Source organism: Periplaneta americana, chromosome 6 (genome assembly GCF_040183065.1).
Source record: "Periplaneta americana isolate PAMFEO1 chromosome 6, P.americana_PAMFEO1_priV1, whole genome shotgun sequence".
Taxonomy (NCBI): Eukaryota; Metazoa; Arthropoda; class Insecta; order Blattodea; family Blattidae; genus Periplaneta; species Periplaneta americana.
The window spans coordinates 76,033,644-76,048,217 of record NC_091122.1 but is presented as its reverse complement, the minus strand read 5'-3'; the positions used below and the strand labels follow the sequence as shown (position 1 = coordinate 76,048,217).

General features: G+C 35.0%; 2 protein-coding genes across 3 annotated transcripts in view; one reads left to right on the top strand and one right to left on the bottom strand.

Moving 5' to 3' along the window:
• The window catches only part of LOC138701421 (ankyrin repeat and BTB/POZ domain-containing protein 1-like), a 119,510-nt gene that overhangs the window by 30,420 nt on the left and 74,516 nt on the right, over positions 1-14,574 (top strand). Inside the window, exons 2-3 of one of the 2 annotated variants that reach the window (XM_069828287.1) lie at positions 2,637-2,908; positions 9,790-9,952. In XM_069828287.1, the coding sequence (XP_069684388.1) occupies positions 2,828-2,908; positions 9,790-9,952 (244 nt within the window). In that variant the 5' untranslated portion in view covers positions 2,637-2,827. The remainder of the gene's footprint in view (positions 1-2,636; positions 2,909-9,789; positions 9,953-14,574) is intronic. The other variant, XM_069828286.1, reaches the window with a different exon arrangement.
• The window catches only part of LOC138701423 (ras-related protein Rab-7L1-like), a 163,541-nt gene that overhangs the window by 131,052 nt on the left and 17,915 nt on the right, over positions 1-14,574 (bottom strand). The window lies entirely within an intron of this gene.

The window sequence follows — 14,574 nt, the reverse complement described above, 5'->3', positions numbered from 1 at the left end:
TTGACAGTTGTCAGCCTACTTTGAGGTCTGTGGATATAGAGGAAAAAATTGGATTGGTGTCTTGTAGAGTTTCTGCGTATCTCAGTTGGTAGAGCGTTGGTACGTTTAACCAAATGTCCCGAGTTCGATACCCAGCCCCAGAACAATTTTTCCCTCGAAATTATTCAAATCAACTTTACAGGAAGTTATACCTGAAAGCTCGATTTGCATTCAAGATCTAGTCATGTACCCTTGCCAATATACTTTCACACATGCAGTCGCATACAGTATTGTACAATCTCGTCGAGAAAAATGGTAGTATTATATGTTATTTATTTCAAAATACATATTATCAACCACGGATCTCGTGATAAGTGTTGGCGTATCCTCAGGGATCCGGGGAGCACACTTTGGAAAGCACTGCTCTGACTGATTCCTGTTACCTTTCCTTGGTTTAGAATTATGCATTTACTTTTATTAGCATTAATTCACAGTCCTGTGTTTGCAAGACAACACTCAGCTCGATCAACTAAGGATATTGCTTCTGTTTCACCTTTACTTAATGGCTGCTATATCATCAGCAAATGCGAATGCAGATAGGTTTGGCACTGAAACATAAAGAGCGTACCCATATTTCTGAGATATATTATTTGCATAAAACAATCAATATCCAAGTTAAAAAGAAGTGGCGATAGTGGGAGCATTGGGGCACACCACTGTTGAAAGGTATTGATTTTATTGTCATTTTATTTGCTGCAGTAGTTGTTTCACTTCCAATTAATAGTACTTCTGTGAAATTGTTAGAGATATTGGATTTTTTTTCAAACTTTGAAGTATGTGATTGTGTCTAGCAGAGTCAAATGCTCTTGAGACATCCAGAAACACAACATAACAGTTTAGGTATCTCTTTTTGACATTCTGATGATAGCCATTAATTAAATTTGAATTTATATGAGTACCAGACAATAATACAAACCTCTTTTGATGTGGAATAGGGAAGATGAAGGAACGAAGTTTCGTGCTGAAGTTGCACAGGACTTGCTTGAAATCCAGATTTTTTTTTTTTTAATGGTCATAATCGGACACAAGTCATGGGTTGACGACTATGACCCTGAAACTAAAGCTGAGTTTTTCTAATGAAAATCTCCTGAATCTCAACACACGAAGAAGCCACAGGAAGGTCACAGCAGTGTCAACGTCATATTGACAGTTTTTATTATCATGAAGACATTGTTCACCACTAGGAGGTCGTACCATACATCAAACCTCTTTGCTGGCTGAGAGGTGCATTAAGAAGAAAATGGCTGTAACTGTGGGCAAATGGTGACTGACAGCTTCATCATGACAATACAACTGCCCATTGTTTACATCCCGTGCATTTTTTTTTTTTTCAAAACATCACATCATCCAGTCCATCAGCCCCTATGCGGACCAGAGTTGGCTCTGTGCGACTTCTGACTTTCCCAAACGCTAAAATCACTGTTGAAAGAGGCGAGATTGCAGATTTTGGATGAGATTTAGGAGAATGCTGAAGGCGATCCTGAAAGAGAACTTTGTAGATTGTACGATGAAAGAGTAATGGAACGGAGAAAAATTCCCTCCGGCGCCGGGATTTGAACCCAGGTTTTCAGCTCTATGTGCTGATGCTTTATCCACTAAGCCACACCGGATACAACCCTGGCGTCGGACAGAATTGTCTCTGATTGAGTTCCAACTCTTGGGTTCCCTCTAGTGGCCGCCCTCTGCACTGCGTCATAGATGTCGGTACATTGAAATAATCTATGATATGCGTAAATCACGAAGTGATTTAAGACGGCGCTTATTCCATCGGATCCCGGCCAACTAGTCACTCATAACGAGTGCACCTCAGCACATGTGTGGACTTCTGTCCTATGTTCATAGACATCTATGACGTAGTGCAGAGGGCGGCCACTAGAGGGAACCCAAGAGTTGGAACTCAATCAGAGACAATTCTGTCCGATGCCGGGGTTGTATCCGGTGTGGCTTAGTGGATAAAGCATCAGCACGTATAGCTGAAAACCCAGGTTCAAATCCCGGCACCGGAGAGAATTTTTCTCTGTTCCATTACTCTTTCATCGTATGATGATGCAGAATATCTGCATGGAAATATCATATGTACTTCGGTACATTGAAATAATCTTTGTAGATTGTTTTGAAAAGTTGAAGGAATGCTGAGAAGTGTGTGAGGTCTCAAGGGGAGTACTTTGTAAGGGACTGAGGTGCTGTTATCCTAGGGGGGCTACTTTCTTTCTTTATTATTGTGGCTAGACAGACTTTATATATCAGTAGCATATAACAGAAAGTTATAATGAAATGAAAATGGAAATTAATTTTTTATGCATTAATATTACGAAGTGTAATCTGAAAATAAATTTTGCGTACAAGTATATAAATTTTTTTCTTTCGGAACCGATAGACTTTAGATAAAACATATCATGTGCTGGTACAGACAACCTTCTTCTTGTTATATGTGATGTGCTTTAAGCATGCATGTTATGCATGAGCAGTAATAGTCGAAAGTAATCGTTATATGGAGTGTGCTCACACCATTACTCCAAGAAACAATGGGAAACAGATGTGTGATACTGTAATCTGTAAACTCTTGGTGAAGGTGTATGGTTTGGATGTAATTTCAGAGCAAATGACGCAGAAATGGTGCTGTGCTTTTCGTGATGAACGTGAGAGTGTGAAAGATGAACACTAACCTGGCCAACTGTCAACATCCACTGGAGAACATAACATAGTTCAACTGGATGCCATGATTCATGCCAGTAGACAGTAACTGAGGACAAGATTTCTACAGAATTGGAAGTCGGCCAAGCACAACATGATCTGTGACATGCTGGACTACCATAAAGTATCAGCATGGTGGATGCTGTGCAGTTCAAAGCTGATACCAAGACTGACGGTATGGAGTATATTCTGTAGTATGAGTGGGAAGACAATCTTTTTTTCTTTCTTGGAATTGTGATGGAGACGAGAGCATAATTCACCATTTCATCCTCGAGCCAAAGATTATCTTCATTGAGTGGAAGCACACAGTTTTCCTGGTCAAAAAGAAGCCCCAGTTGACCAAGTTCTGTTGCTGGACTCTCTGGAAGATGGCATTTTAAATGCCAACACTGATAAAACTGAAAGCTGTCATTGGACAAAAGAGGCTACAGCTCATTTCTTCCTTAATGATGATATGAGAACCTACACAAAGTAAACTATTACGGGAGGTTCGGTTGGGAACACCTCAGCCACCCTTCCCACACTCCCAGCCTTATACCAAACAACTTCTACTTCTTCTCGAAATTGAAGAAGTTGCTAGGAGGGCAGAATTTCACTAGCAGTGAAGTTAAAGAAGTAGTTCAAAATTTATGCAGAATATGTACTCTTACGAATGGTGCGCTTCTTAAAACTTGTGAAGTGGTATGATAAGTATATCAGTGTTGGTGGGGAGTAGTGAAAAATAAAATTAACTACAATTTTTTCTAATCATAATGTTTTCGGAATAAAAATTTCTATTGATGGCAGACCCACAAAACTTATTTTTGATTATCCTTCGTACTAATATTTTTTAAGGACGAAACTTTTATATGTCTTCTTCTTCTTCTTCTTCTTCTTCTTCTTCTTCTTCTTCTTTCTTGGCGCTACAGCTCAATGTGAACCTTGGCCTCTTCCACGATTTTCCGCCAGTTGTCTCGATCCTGCAAAATTGCTTTCCAATTCCTATATCCCATCTTTCATATGTCTTCCTCAACTCCATCCAACCATCTTATTCTTGGTCGTCCACGGCTTCTTTGGCCCCTGGGTTTTCCATTTAATATCCTTTTAGGAATTCCTACATCACTCATCCGTGCCACATGCTCAGCCCACCTTAATCTTGCTGCTTTTACCATTCATCTAATAGGCGGATCTTTATAGATGGAATACAACTCATTATTATATCACTTCCTCCATTTTCCTCTCTCGTATACTGAGCCAATTTTTTACGGAGTATCTTCCTCTCAAAGACATCCAAATTTCCAGCATCTTTTTTTGTTAGGGACCATGTCTCAGCAGCATATGCTAATACAGGTCTTATAAGTGTTTTATAGATGGTTATCTTTGTGGCACGAGATAAAGTTCTTGAGCAAAGTAATTTTCTTAAGGCAAAGTAAGCTCTATTGGCTTTATTTCATATGAAATATCATTAGAGAAGTAACTGTTGATCCCAGGTATTTAAACTCATCCACTCTCTCGAAGTCATATCTGCCTATTGTTATTGAGAATGGCATATTCTTGAGGTTTGCCTTTCCACAAGCCATGTATTTAGATTGATTAATGGTCAATCCCATATTCCTTCCTGTCTTTTCTTTATTCAGGAATGTATCTTCCATTGCCCTTTTATATCTTGCCACTATATCTGTATCATCGGCGTATGCGAGTATTTGCACTGATTTATAAAATATGGTCCGTCTGCTAAGTAGGTATGCATTCCTTATCACCTTTTCCAATGCATTATTAAAAAGGAGACATGCCAGTGTATCTCCTTGTTGCACACCATTCTTAATATCCAATGGATATGATAACATTTCTCTGACCCTTATACTGCTTCGGAGATCTGTCATTGTTGTTCTTACCAGTCTCACCAACTTTTCAGCAATATCTAGTTCTCTTAGAGCATTATACAAATGTTCTCTGTTAATGCTATCATAAGCAGCTCTAAAGTCAATAAATAGATGGTATATACCAACTCCACATTCAATACTTTTTTTCTAGAATTTGCCTTAATGTAAAAATCTGGTCTATGGTTGACTTGCCTGGAAGAAACCCACATTGATATATACCTATTTGCTTCTGAACAATTGGGAGAAGACGATCGAAAAGTATATTTGAGAATATTTTATACCCCAGATTAAGAAGAGTTATTCCTCTGTAATTTCCACACTTCACTGGATCTCCTTTCTTATGAATGGGACATAAAATCCCTTCTGTCCATTGAACTTTTATATGTAGTGACCTTAAGTTAAAAAGTTTTCCCATATCCAAAATGTTTATATGTTCATTAAGAACACCACTCTGCTTTTTGAATTTATTCTTTTAGATGATTTCACAAAAAGTGTGTTTTTTTTTTTTTTGTTTTTTTTTTTCCGTGCTGAATCCAGAAATTACTCATTTTTATGCATCACCTCAGTTCTCACATAGTGTAGGAGTTTGTTTCACAGTTTTTTTTATTCATTTAATGACAAATACTGAAATAACATTTCATACAATAAATAAAATATTTGGTAAACATATATTACGAATTCTCCAAAAACTTCCCTAATAGTTCCTTCACTGTTTAAAAAAAAAAAAAGAAGAAGAAGAGGAAAGTTAATCTATTGATTTTCAAACTTCTTCATTATCAATTTCCTTGTAGGGCTTGCTGCTTTACATTCTCTCTTCAACATCCAACAGTATTCAGCCGTATTATTTGCGTTCCATCTCCCCTGGTACCTCTTCTTCATCTCCTTAATCTCTTGGTGATATCTTTCACCCTGCTCTTCACTAAGACATTTTAGTTTTTCCGAAGGGTTGTCAATATTGGAGTGTAGGAAGTGAATCTTTACACTTACGTTGCAGCCCGACTTCTTGAAGATTTCCTGCATATTTCTACAATGTTCTTGTAATTTGAATCCTTGTTATTCCCTAGAAAGTTCTTACTAAAAGATCTGAAGGCGAGCCAAATCTTTGTTTCTTTTGCATTCATTGTTTTCTCAAAATCTGTGTCCTTCATGAATTTGTGGATTTGATAACTGACCAAAATTCCAGCTCTCAGCTTGTCTTCTGTAATGGATTGAAATTTCAATGAAAGGTACTTCAGCAGGGTTGTTCAGTTTTATGTGTAATGATGGAATAGATTTTTTGAAAATCGACAAGTGGTTCATTCAAAATGTTTTTAGTTTCAGGCACAAGATTTCTCCTCTCTGACTAAGTTCTCACATCCCAGTGATTTTACTTTGGTCGTTCACATAAAAGCAAGGCATTTTAGTGTATCCAACCATGGCCATCGTAATAACAAGTCCTGAGACAATCTAAATTGCATTGAATGTGACGTCACTGTAACAGTTATTATCAGATGAAAGTAGGTGTGGCCAACCACAGTCCAGCGTGCAGTGCATCATGTGAGATTAATTAATTAACACTTATGTTGTGATCTGTATTTATAATTGTGTGATATATTAATTCATTAACACTTATGCTGTGATCTATATTTATAATTCTGTGATATATTCAAGTAAACTGTGGGATGTAACATAATTTTGTGTGTTTATATCTACGTGTTGATTTGTGTGTCTATTCAACAGTGACTGAAGAAATATGTTATAACATAGTTTTAGTATACATCATTATTACTAGTACATAATAATAATAATAATAATAATAATAATAATAATAATAATAATAATAATAATAATAATAAATGTATTGACAAAGAGAACTTTGTGCCAGGAAATACTGCACACTGCAGTTGTATTAAACATTTTAATGATCAGTTTACTATTCGAGAACATACAACAACTAGGGACAACGTGACGGTACTGCATTAACAGTTCCCAAGGGTAGATCTAAACTAACTGATGTTGCCTACCCCATCAACTTTCGGAAATCAGCCTTTGTACCTTAACTTACCACTGTTCCAGGTCCCAAATGAAAAGCTCCAGATGACCGTAGGCAGGAGAATTTAGACATTATTATAGTTTTAAATATTGGATGGCCAATGATAAAACAGGTACTTTTACACTGTTGAAATAGTATTTTAGAAGTAAAAATACAGCAGGATTCACAGTCTTTAAAGTCTAAAATTCTTTTTGTTTCTTTCTGTAAAATTTAACATAAATATTGTCCTGTAGTTTTTGTTTCCTTTAAAATGCTCAATGATTTAAGTACCCACGCTTAACATAATAATGCTGTGGTCTTCCCTTCTGCTTTTAAGTGATTGCTATGGTCGAAACTATTGTGAAAAAAATTCGAATGCCTTTCAAGTCATTCACAATAAAATTGTTATCAATGGAACAGAAACTTAAACAAGTTTCTTCCTTATTTGAGAATGTGTAAATGCAAGTGAGAAACAGAACACTCTAGAATCCACATTATGTTACCTGGAAGAAAAACTGAACTGTCTCAAAGAACATGAATAATATGTACGTTATTCATTTTCAAGAAAATACTGTACATGTTCCCCCCTCAATTTAGTTATAAAAGGGGCACAATTGAAAGAATTGCACAAAAAAATCCATTAAAGACACAACAGTTCAAGCTTTCATGATAAATTAATTAATTTCCACCAAAATATATGTAGCTCTTTTTCCTGTTACAAAATTAGAAGCAGATAATTGATTAGAATTGACAAAAGTTACACAACTATTAAAAGAGTCTGTATATATAATAATTTCCATTATACCTGATAACAATCATGTTAACAGGAAAATGTTTGACATATTAGGCAATGACGAATTAAAATCCAGCGTGGTTAATCTGTTTAAATCAGATCATAAGATATTTTTGTTATTGACATTGTGCACTTATTAAAATCAACAAGAAATAATTGCATTATGGTAAATGAAAAAAACAATTCACAAACATTTCTTTATCTGTAATTAGACTGTGTTGATATTTTGGAGGCTTGTGTTAATGACTTGAAAGACATTTATGTAAAGGCAAGCACGAAGCTTTACTTGAAAAGTATTATTTCCCTTGTTCATTGAAAGATAAAATGTGAACCTTGCCGAATTTGACAACAAAAATGTTGCAGCTTTATAGACTTTTGAAAATAAATTGAAAAATAAACATACTAAAGGGACAGCAGAATTCTTTAATTCATAATATATCATAATAATTAATAGTAAATATCAAACATCCACAAAAAGGAATAAATAAACCTTCGTGAACCGTATTACAATCCATTTTATACCATGGGTAATAGTAGTGTACAGTTTCTAAGAAAGTGATAAATATGAACCAATCTTTTCAGAACTCAATAAGCAGAGTTTACTACTTCAACAGTTATCATTGCTGAATGCTGAAGACATATTGTCTTCCATGTGTGATTTGTGCGAATGTGGATTTGCAGGCTAGACTCCTAACCACACTCACAACGGCGGATTCATACAAAATGACGCTACCATATGCGGAGGATTCATTCCACGCTTTGGCAGTTACTATTGAGTAATGATGTACTTATAAAATTTACAGTTTGAAGACATGTCTAGCAATTTGCCGCAGTTCGTTTTCCGAAATGGTTCATATTTCGTGCCAGATATTTTGAGTTCCTCACTCAGCTTATTAAAAAATAGACGGAGTATGAACTGTGTATATCTGTTCATTGACTGTTTCCTAAAGAAAATGGGGACTATCAGTCTTCATTCACTCATTGCACACCATACCCCTATTTTTATGTCTTTTAGCAGTTGTTCGCAGAACAGTGTGAATTTTCACTGTCCCAGTAACGATTGTTTTGAGTGTTCACCACTGAGGTGGAACCATGCTTCGTCATTCTAAAAAAAATTAAGTTGGGGTCAAGTAGTCGTCCATCATACACTGTTGGAACCACGTACAAAACTAAGTCTGCTCTGATAATCGGGTTTCGTTAACTTCTGAACTACACAAATTTTGTAAGGTTTTAATTTTAATTGTTTCGTACCACTTATCATTGAAGACTGTGACACCCCTACCTGCTGAGCTACACAGCAGGATGATGATGTAGGACTTCTCTCTAGTCAGTGGCCAATTTCATCTAACATCTGGTGAGAACACGCTTCACACATGTTCGTTTATTTCCAATACTGAACTGATTCTTCACTAAATTGTAAATCATTGCTTTAGAAAGCTCTGGCAAATCAGGGAATAACTGATGGAAGTTTGTTACAACTGTTCTCCAGGATTCGTATTTCACAAAGTTGTCATAAATAAATACTCGTTGTTCAAGGCTATATTTCATAATGGACATACTACAGTACTCCAAATGTACGGAATACAGCTGCACCCTCACTATGTGAACGTGTTTACATAACTAAACATGAAACTACCCGAGCAAGAGGTCTGCTCACTGTGATGGCGCAGAGTTGTTACACATACGACTTTTAGCTGACACCGGTCTAGCCCTGGCTGTGACTCACTCTGTATAATAATGTCAAAGAGGTATAACATCAATTAAAATGTATGTGACGGCCGAAGCCATACTAAAAGTAATCGCACACACTATCTCAACACAATATTTAAATCATGGTAATCTCGCAAAAAGAAAAAGAAAAAAAAACCACTTAATACACAGAAGTCACTTATGACACTAAACGAAATATTCAGACACCATTAAATAAAAAAACCACTAATCTCCTCTGAAACATGATATGAACTGAATAGAGAAATAAATCCAGAATAGCTATGGCAAAAAACTAAATCTGATTGATACAGATATAAATAGTTGCGCCAACATAAAGACTTGTACTGCAAAAATTCTCTCCCAGTAAATTAATTTCTTACTGGCTTATAATGCTCTTCAGTGATAAATTTTGTAAAATAAACTTAATTATATAGTGAAGGAGCTTTAGATATGTGACAGAAAAAACTAAGAACATTTCTGAAATCAGCATAAAAAAGTGAACTGTTTAGTTTTCAATTATCAATAATCGTGCAGAATGGTTGAATATGTTTGATAGTATTTGAATTAAAGGAAATGTGAATATTTCTAGTAGTCATCTTTAGACTATAAACACTGTTTTAGTTGATTTTATTTTTGAATGTATATATTTTTTTTATTGAGGTACAAATTATTCTTTTCAGGTGCACCCCAGTGCATTCAAGTCTTTGATGCAATATGTATATACTGCACGTTTGGAAACACACATAGATGGTGTTGACGACTGTATTAGATTGGCAGTGCAATGTAGACTTCCTCTCTTGAAAAAGGAATTGGAAGATATGATGAAAAAAGTTACATCATTTGGTAAGATGTTTTCACTTTTGGGTGTTAGTTTATTATCATAATCATCATAATGGCATTGAAATCTCACATTATTAATATTACTTTTGTTTCATAGTTGTTCCTTAATTCATTTAATTCTGATTTTAGTTGTGTTTTATTTAAAAAATAATTGTAGAGAAATATTTAGTAGGTTAATTTTGTGCAAATATATATTATTTGTGTTTATAATTTGATACATAACAGGCATTAGTGGCGGTTAAATGATCTAATCCACCACAGTCACACTTTGTGATTTGTATAGGCTACCCCTCCTTCCCCACTCCTCAACTGTAGAATGAAGTGTCGCAGACTGCATTCCATCCGTGATTCAGTGCTGCCTATTGCATTGGGTACTTTTGGCTTAAGGTGTAAGGTCATTACCATTCTTAACTCTGGTTTAGACATTTAACAATATAAAATACATTTACAGAACCTATATCTTAGGTCCACATACATATATATTCACACCTAGGAAAACATGAAGTATTGCTGACATCACTGGTATATAACAGATGATTTGGCAACTTGAAGTATTTTGTATTATTTTCTGCGTGACTGGTTTAAGTTGAAAAATACTTGTAGTTCAACCTCTATGAAGTCCACATAACACATATTTCTTACATCTGACCACTTAAATTTCACTAAAGAGAACACTCTTTCAACATAGGCATGATAGCCTGGTATACTGAACAGAAAACCAGTCCTTTGCAATATTTGAAACTTTTTGTTACACTCACATCAGAAAAAAGTGAACCTACATTTCAGCAGCACTGCTTTTTTTCTTCATGTAACTATTATTTTCATTCACAAAATTCTTCCTATATAATTCATCCGAGTTAACAAAATTCTGCAAATAAAAGAGATCTACAGCAATTTCGGTCACAATATTGAGTTTTTTTTCCAAACACACTGAGTTGATCTGTGTTTGCGTAATTAGAATCAAAATTTTGTTACAAATACATCAAATATATGTATAGCGGAACCTAGAGAGAGGCATACCATATAGTGGGAACCAATGAGTTAGAAAGAGAAAGATATAGAGTGGTCATTGCGCTGCCATGTTTGAAGAAAATTGAACTACCGTCAGCCATGAACTTATGCACCCAAAACAAAGTGGGCGTGGCAATAAGTGACATTATAGAATCGTCAGCTGCCAAATTTCGTTTGCATAAATCAGTTAAATTGAAGTGGAAAAACCTAATATTTCGTCAAATACGTGCTAGGAACTTAATCTAAACTTATGTACGCTAAATTTAAAACACTTGAGCTATTCCTAGAAGGAATGCTTAAAAGAATAACCTAAGCAAAATTGTCATGTAGTATGACAAGAAGTCCTACCAAATATACTGAAGAAAATGTTAATATTCCTAGGTTCTTTTAAATGCGACCTGCAAGATTGCCTATAAAATGAACGAGTATGATTCGGATGATTTTATTAAATTGTTTTCCCAGTCTCTACACGTTGTAAAACGATTTATTATACCATATGGTATAGAATTAAAGTAGGCCCTAACTGTAGCAAACAACCTTTGCCTCCAAGCTTGTAACTTGGGTAAAACATGACCAAAAACGTTTTCAGTTTTTTTTTGTTACAGTAGAGTATAATTATTATCGAAATGTAAACGTGAGGCCAACAGCCGGCTGGTCTGTCTGAGCCTTTCAAGGGCTGTGGCACCACAGATAATTATTAGTGTACAATTGAGCACCCACGTACAATAATGGGGTAAGTAGTTACGAAATATATTCATACTTACCCCATTATTGCACGTGGGCACTTAATTATGTTCTTTCATGTCCTTCCAGTCAAAATACTAGCAACAATACGACCTACCCCAGAGTTTTGCGTTATTTTGGATGCGAGTGTCGAAATACATTTTTAATATTTGATTGCTATTACTGGGTTTGAAATGGAATTGTAGTGGTTTTATCCGTATTTAGTTTAACTTTATTACTAGTGAACCATTTATTTGATTAATCGTTTGTCTTCGAAATAGGCCTACTTTTTATAAGCTACAGCTCATCGTCTTCTTCTATAAGCATTAAGGACAGAAGGAGCAGAAATAAAGGATGCCGGTGTCGAAATACAATTTTAATATTGTATTGCTATTTGTTTTTCACTGGGTCTGAAACGGAATTGTAGTGGTTTTATCCGTATTTAGTTTAAGTACATTACCAGTGAACCATTTATTTTGTTTATGCCAGGCGTTGTTACACATTTATGCATGAAAAAAAATGATGCTAATTAAGAAAACTATGGACTTACTTCATAAAATTTACATGAAATATGATGTATCAGTTGTCTTTTTCCTTTTTACATTGCACTTATATGCAGCACACACAACAGGCATGTTTTTTCTTCGTTTTTTTGTAGTTCTTATCTCCGTTATACAACATTGTAAGCAGACGAATTTTTACAAAGGTGGGCACTTAGTTCAGATCTGCTGTGTTTCGCGGTGGCACCACAAAGAGCGCTGTACAGGACAACATGGCCACTCTATAGTCTTCTCTTTCTAACTCGTTGATGGGAACATGTCTAATTATCTCTGATTATTCTAGATGAACAAATTCAAAAGAGTTTTTCAGTTTCTCCTCCCTCTTTGCCAAAACAAAGAAATCACTGTAAACTTATAAAACAATATTTTTTACATCAGTACATAACCTATCACTGGCATACTTCAAAGCATTGTGCAACATATGATTTGAACAGTTTGGTTTTATTATATGGGCATTCTCTGTTCTCAGTAGTTCATAGTCTGAATGTCTTTTTCCAAAGTTGACATTAACATTATCAACGCAATACATGTTTCATATCAAGAGAATTAGACTTCAAAGTTTCATTAAGAAAGCTGTAAATATATTCAGCTGATTCCCAGCTTGTTCCACAAAAGTTCTAAAGATTGTCATTCTTTTTCAGAACTGTACTCTTTCCCTGCACTTCCACACCTCTCTGTATGGGCTTGTCCCTTGCAACAGTTACACCCCTCCTATAACTTTTCTATAGAATTGTCTTTAATTCTATAGAAGATGGGATCAAAATACTAGATACAGACTGAAAACATTTTCCTGTTGCTTTTGTGGAGAGGATCTATTGCCATAGGAAAGAAAATACTGATATATTACCATATAGGTACTTAGGAAAAGGTGTTGTAAATACAAATGAGCAGAAAATCATTAGCAGTAGCATATGAATTCAAAATATCAAACACATTCTTCAGACATAAGATAAATAATTGAGTACGTTATGGAGGACAAAAAAAGTATGGAACTTAATACAAGATATTAAATTATGTAGAGACCCAAATGTCTCATCAGATCACTTGTTGGTTTTTAAAAAAATGGCAATTCCTATTAGATGAAAAAAAAAGAAAACAGAACAAAACAGAAACAAAGGTTTCAGAAAGATATTGTAATGTCTGCCTTTCAAAGGAAAATAATATCAGATATATCCACAGTATAAGAAGAATCAGTAGGGACAACTAGCCCATTTCGTGGGAACAAATTCTGAGTGCACATGTCACGAAACTGGGTGTATTATCTGGAACCTCTACTAGATGGTTCTCCATCTATTAATATTAACTGAAAACATTCATTACTTATCTTTTAACAATTTGAAAGACGAGGCAAAGGAATGACATTATAACCATAATAATAATAATAATAATTACTTCCGTATGCAATCATTATGAAAATATTCACTAATTGACGCTAATGTTCAAGTCACTGTTTGAGGCTTATGTTTGTAAAATTGATCCAAGTACAACACAGTACATCATGGCATCCGTTGTGGTGAAGTGCAAACATGAACGTCAACAATGGATATAAGTATTTTGACTTGCTAGCGACATAATATTAATGATAGATATACATACCAGTAAAGTTATATTTACAAGATTATTCGTAATACTGACCAATACTTTACTAATATTTTGTATTTTAATAGTGGTTTTGGTTTCCAAATTGGAATTAACATATACATTAAAATTTCGTATCATATCGGTTGAAAAGGATGTTGATGGCTAAGAGTACAAAGATTGTATGTACAAAAAGAAACTAAAAAAAGTGTGTGTTAATGGTACCGGCTGATTTGTCTTGGTGTATTCTTCATATTATGAATCGCAAACTGAAACACAGTTAAATTCGGAGTTGTGCTTGGACACGGGTTCGATTCCCGCATGGACAGAATACCTTGTTGGGATTTTTCCGAGGTTTCTCTACTGTAAGTTGAATTCAGGTAATAAATGACGAATCCTCGGCCTCATCTTGTCAAATACCACCTCGCTATCACCAATCCCATCGATGCTAAAAAGCCTAGTAGTTGAAACAGCGTAGTTGAATAACTACAAAAACATTCTCTTCATAAAAACTACAGAGAATTATGACAAGATAAAATCCCATGATTGATTATTCACAAAAAACGTATTTCGCCACTTCACAACAATTGTTTTTCATTGATATACAACCTTTGTATTCTTACCAATTGTTGTCTAATAAGTGAAACGAAATTAACCTAAGCTACATAATTGCCCAATTATCTTTAACCGCAGATATTAAGTGGTAGCAATCTCAAAGAAAATGAATACTGAAAAAAAAAAAAACCACTCGAA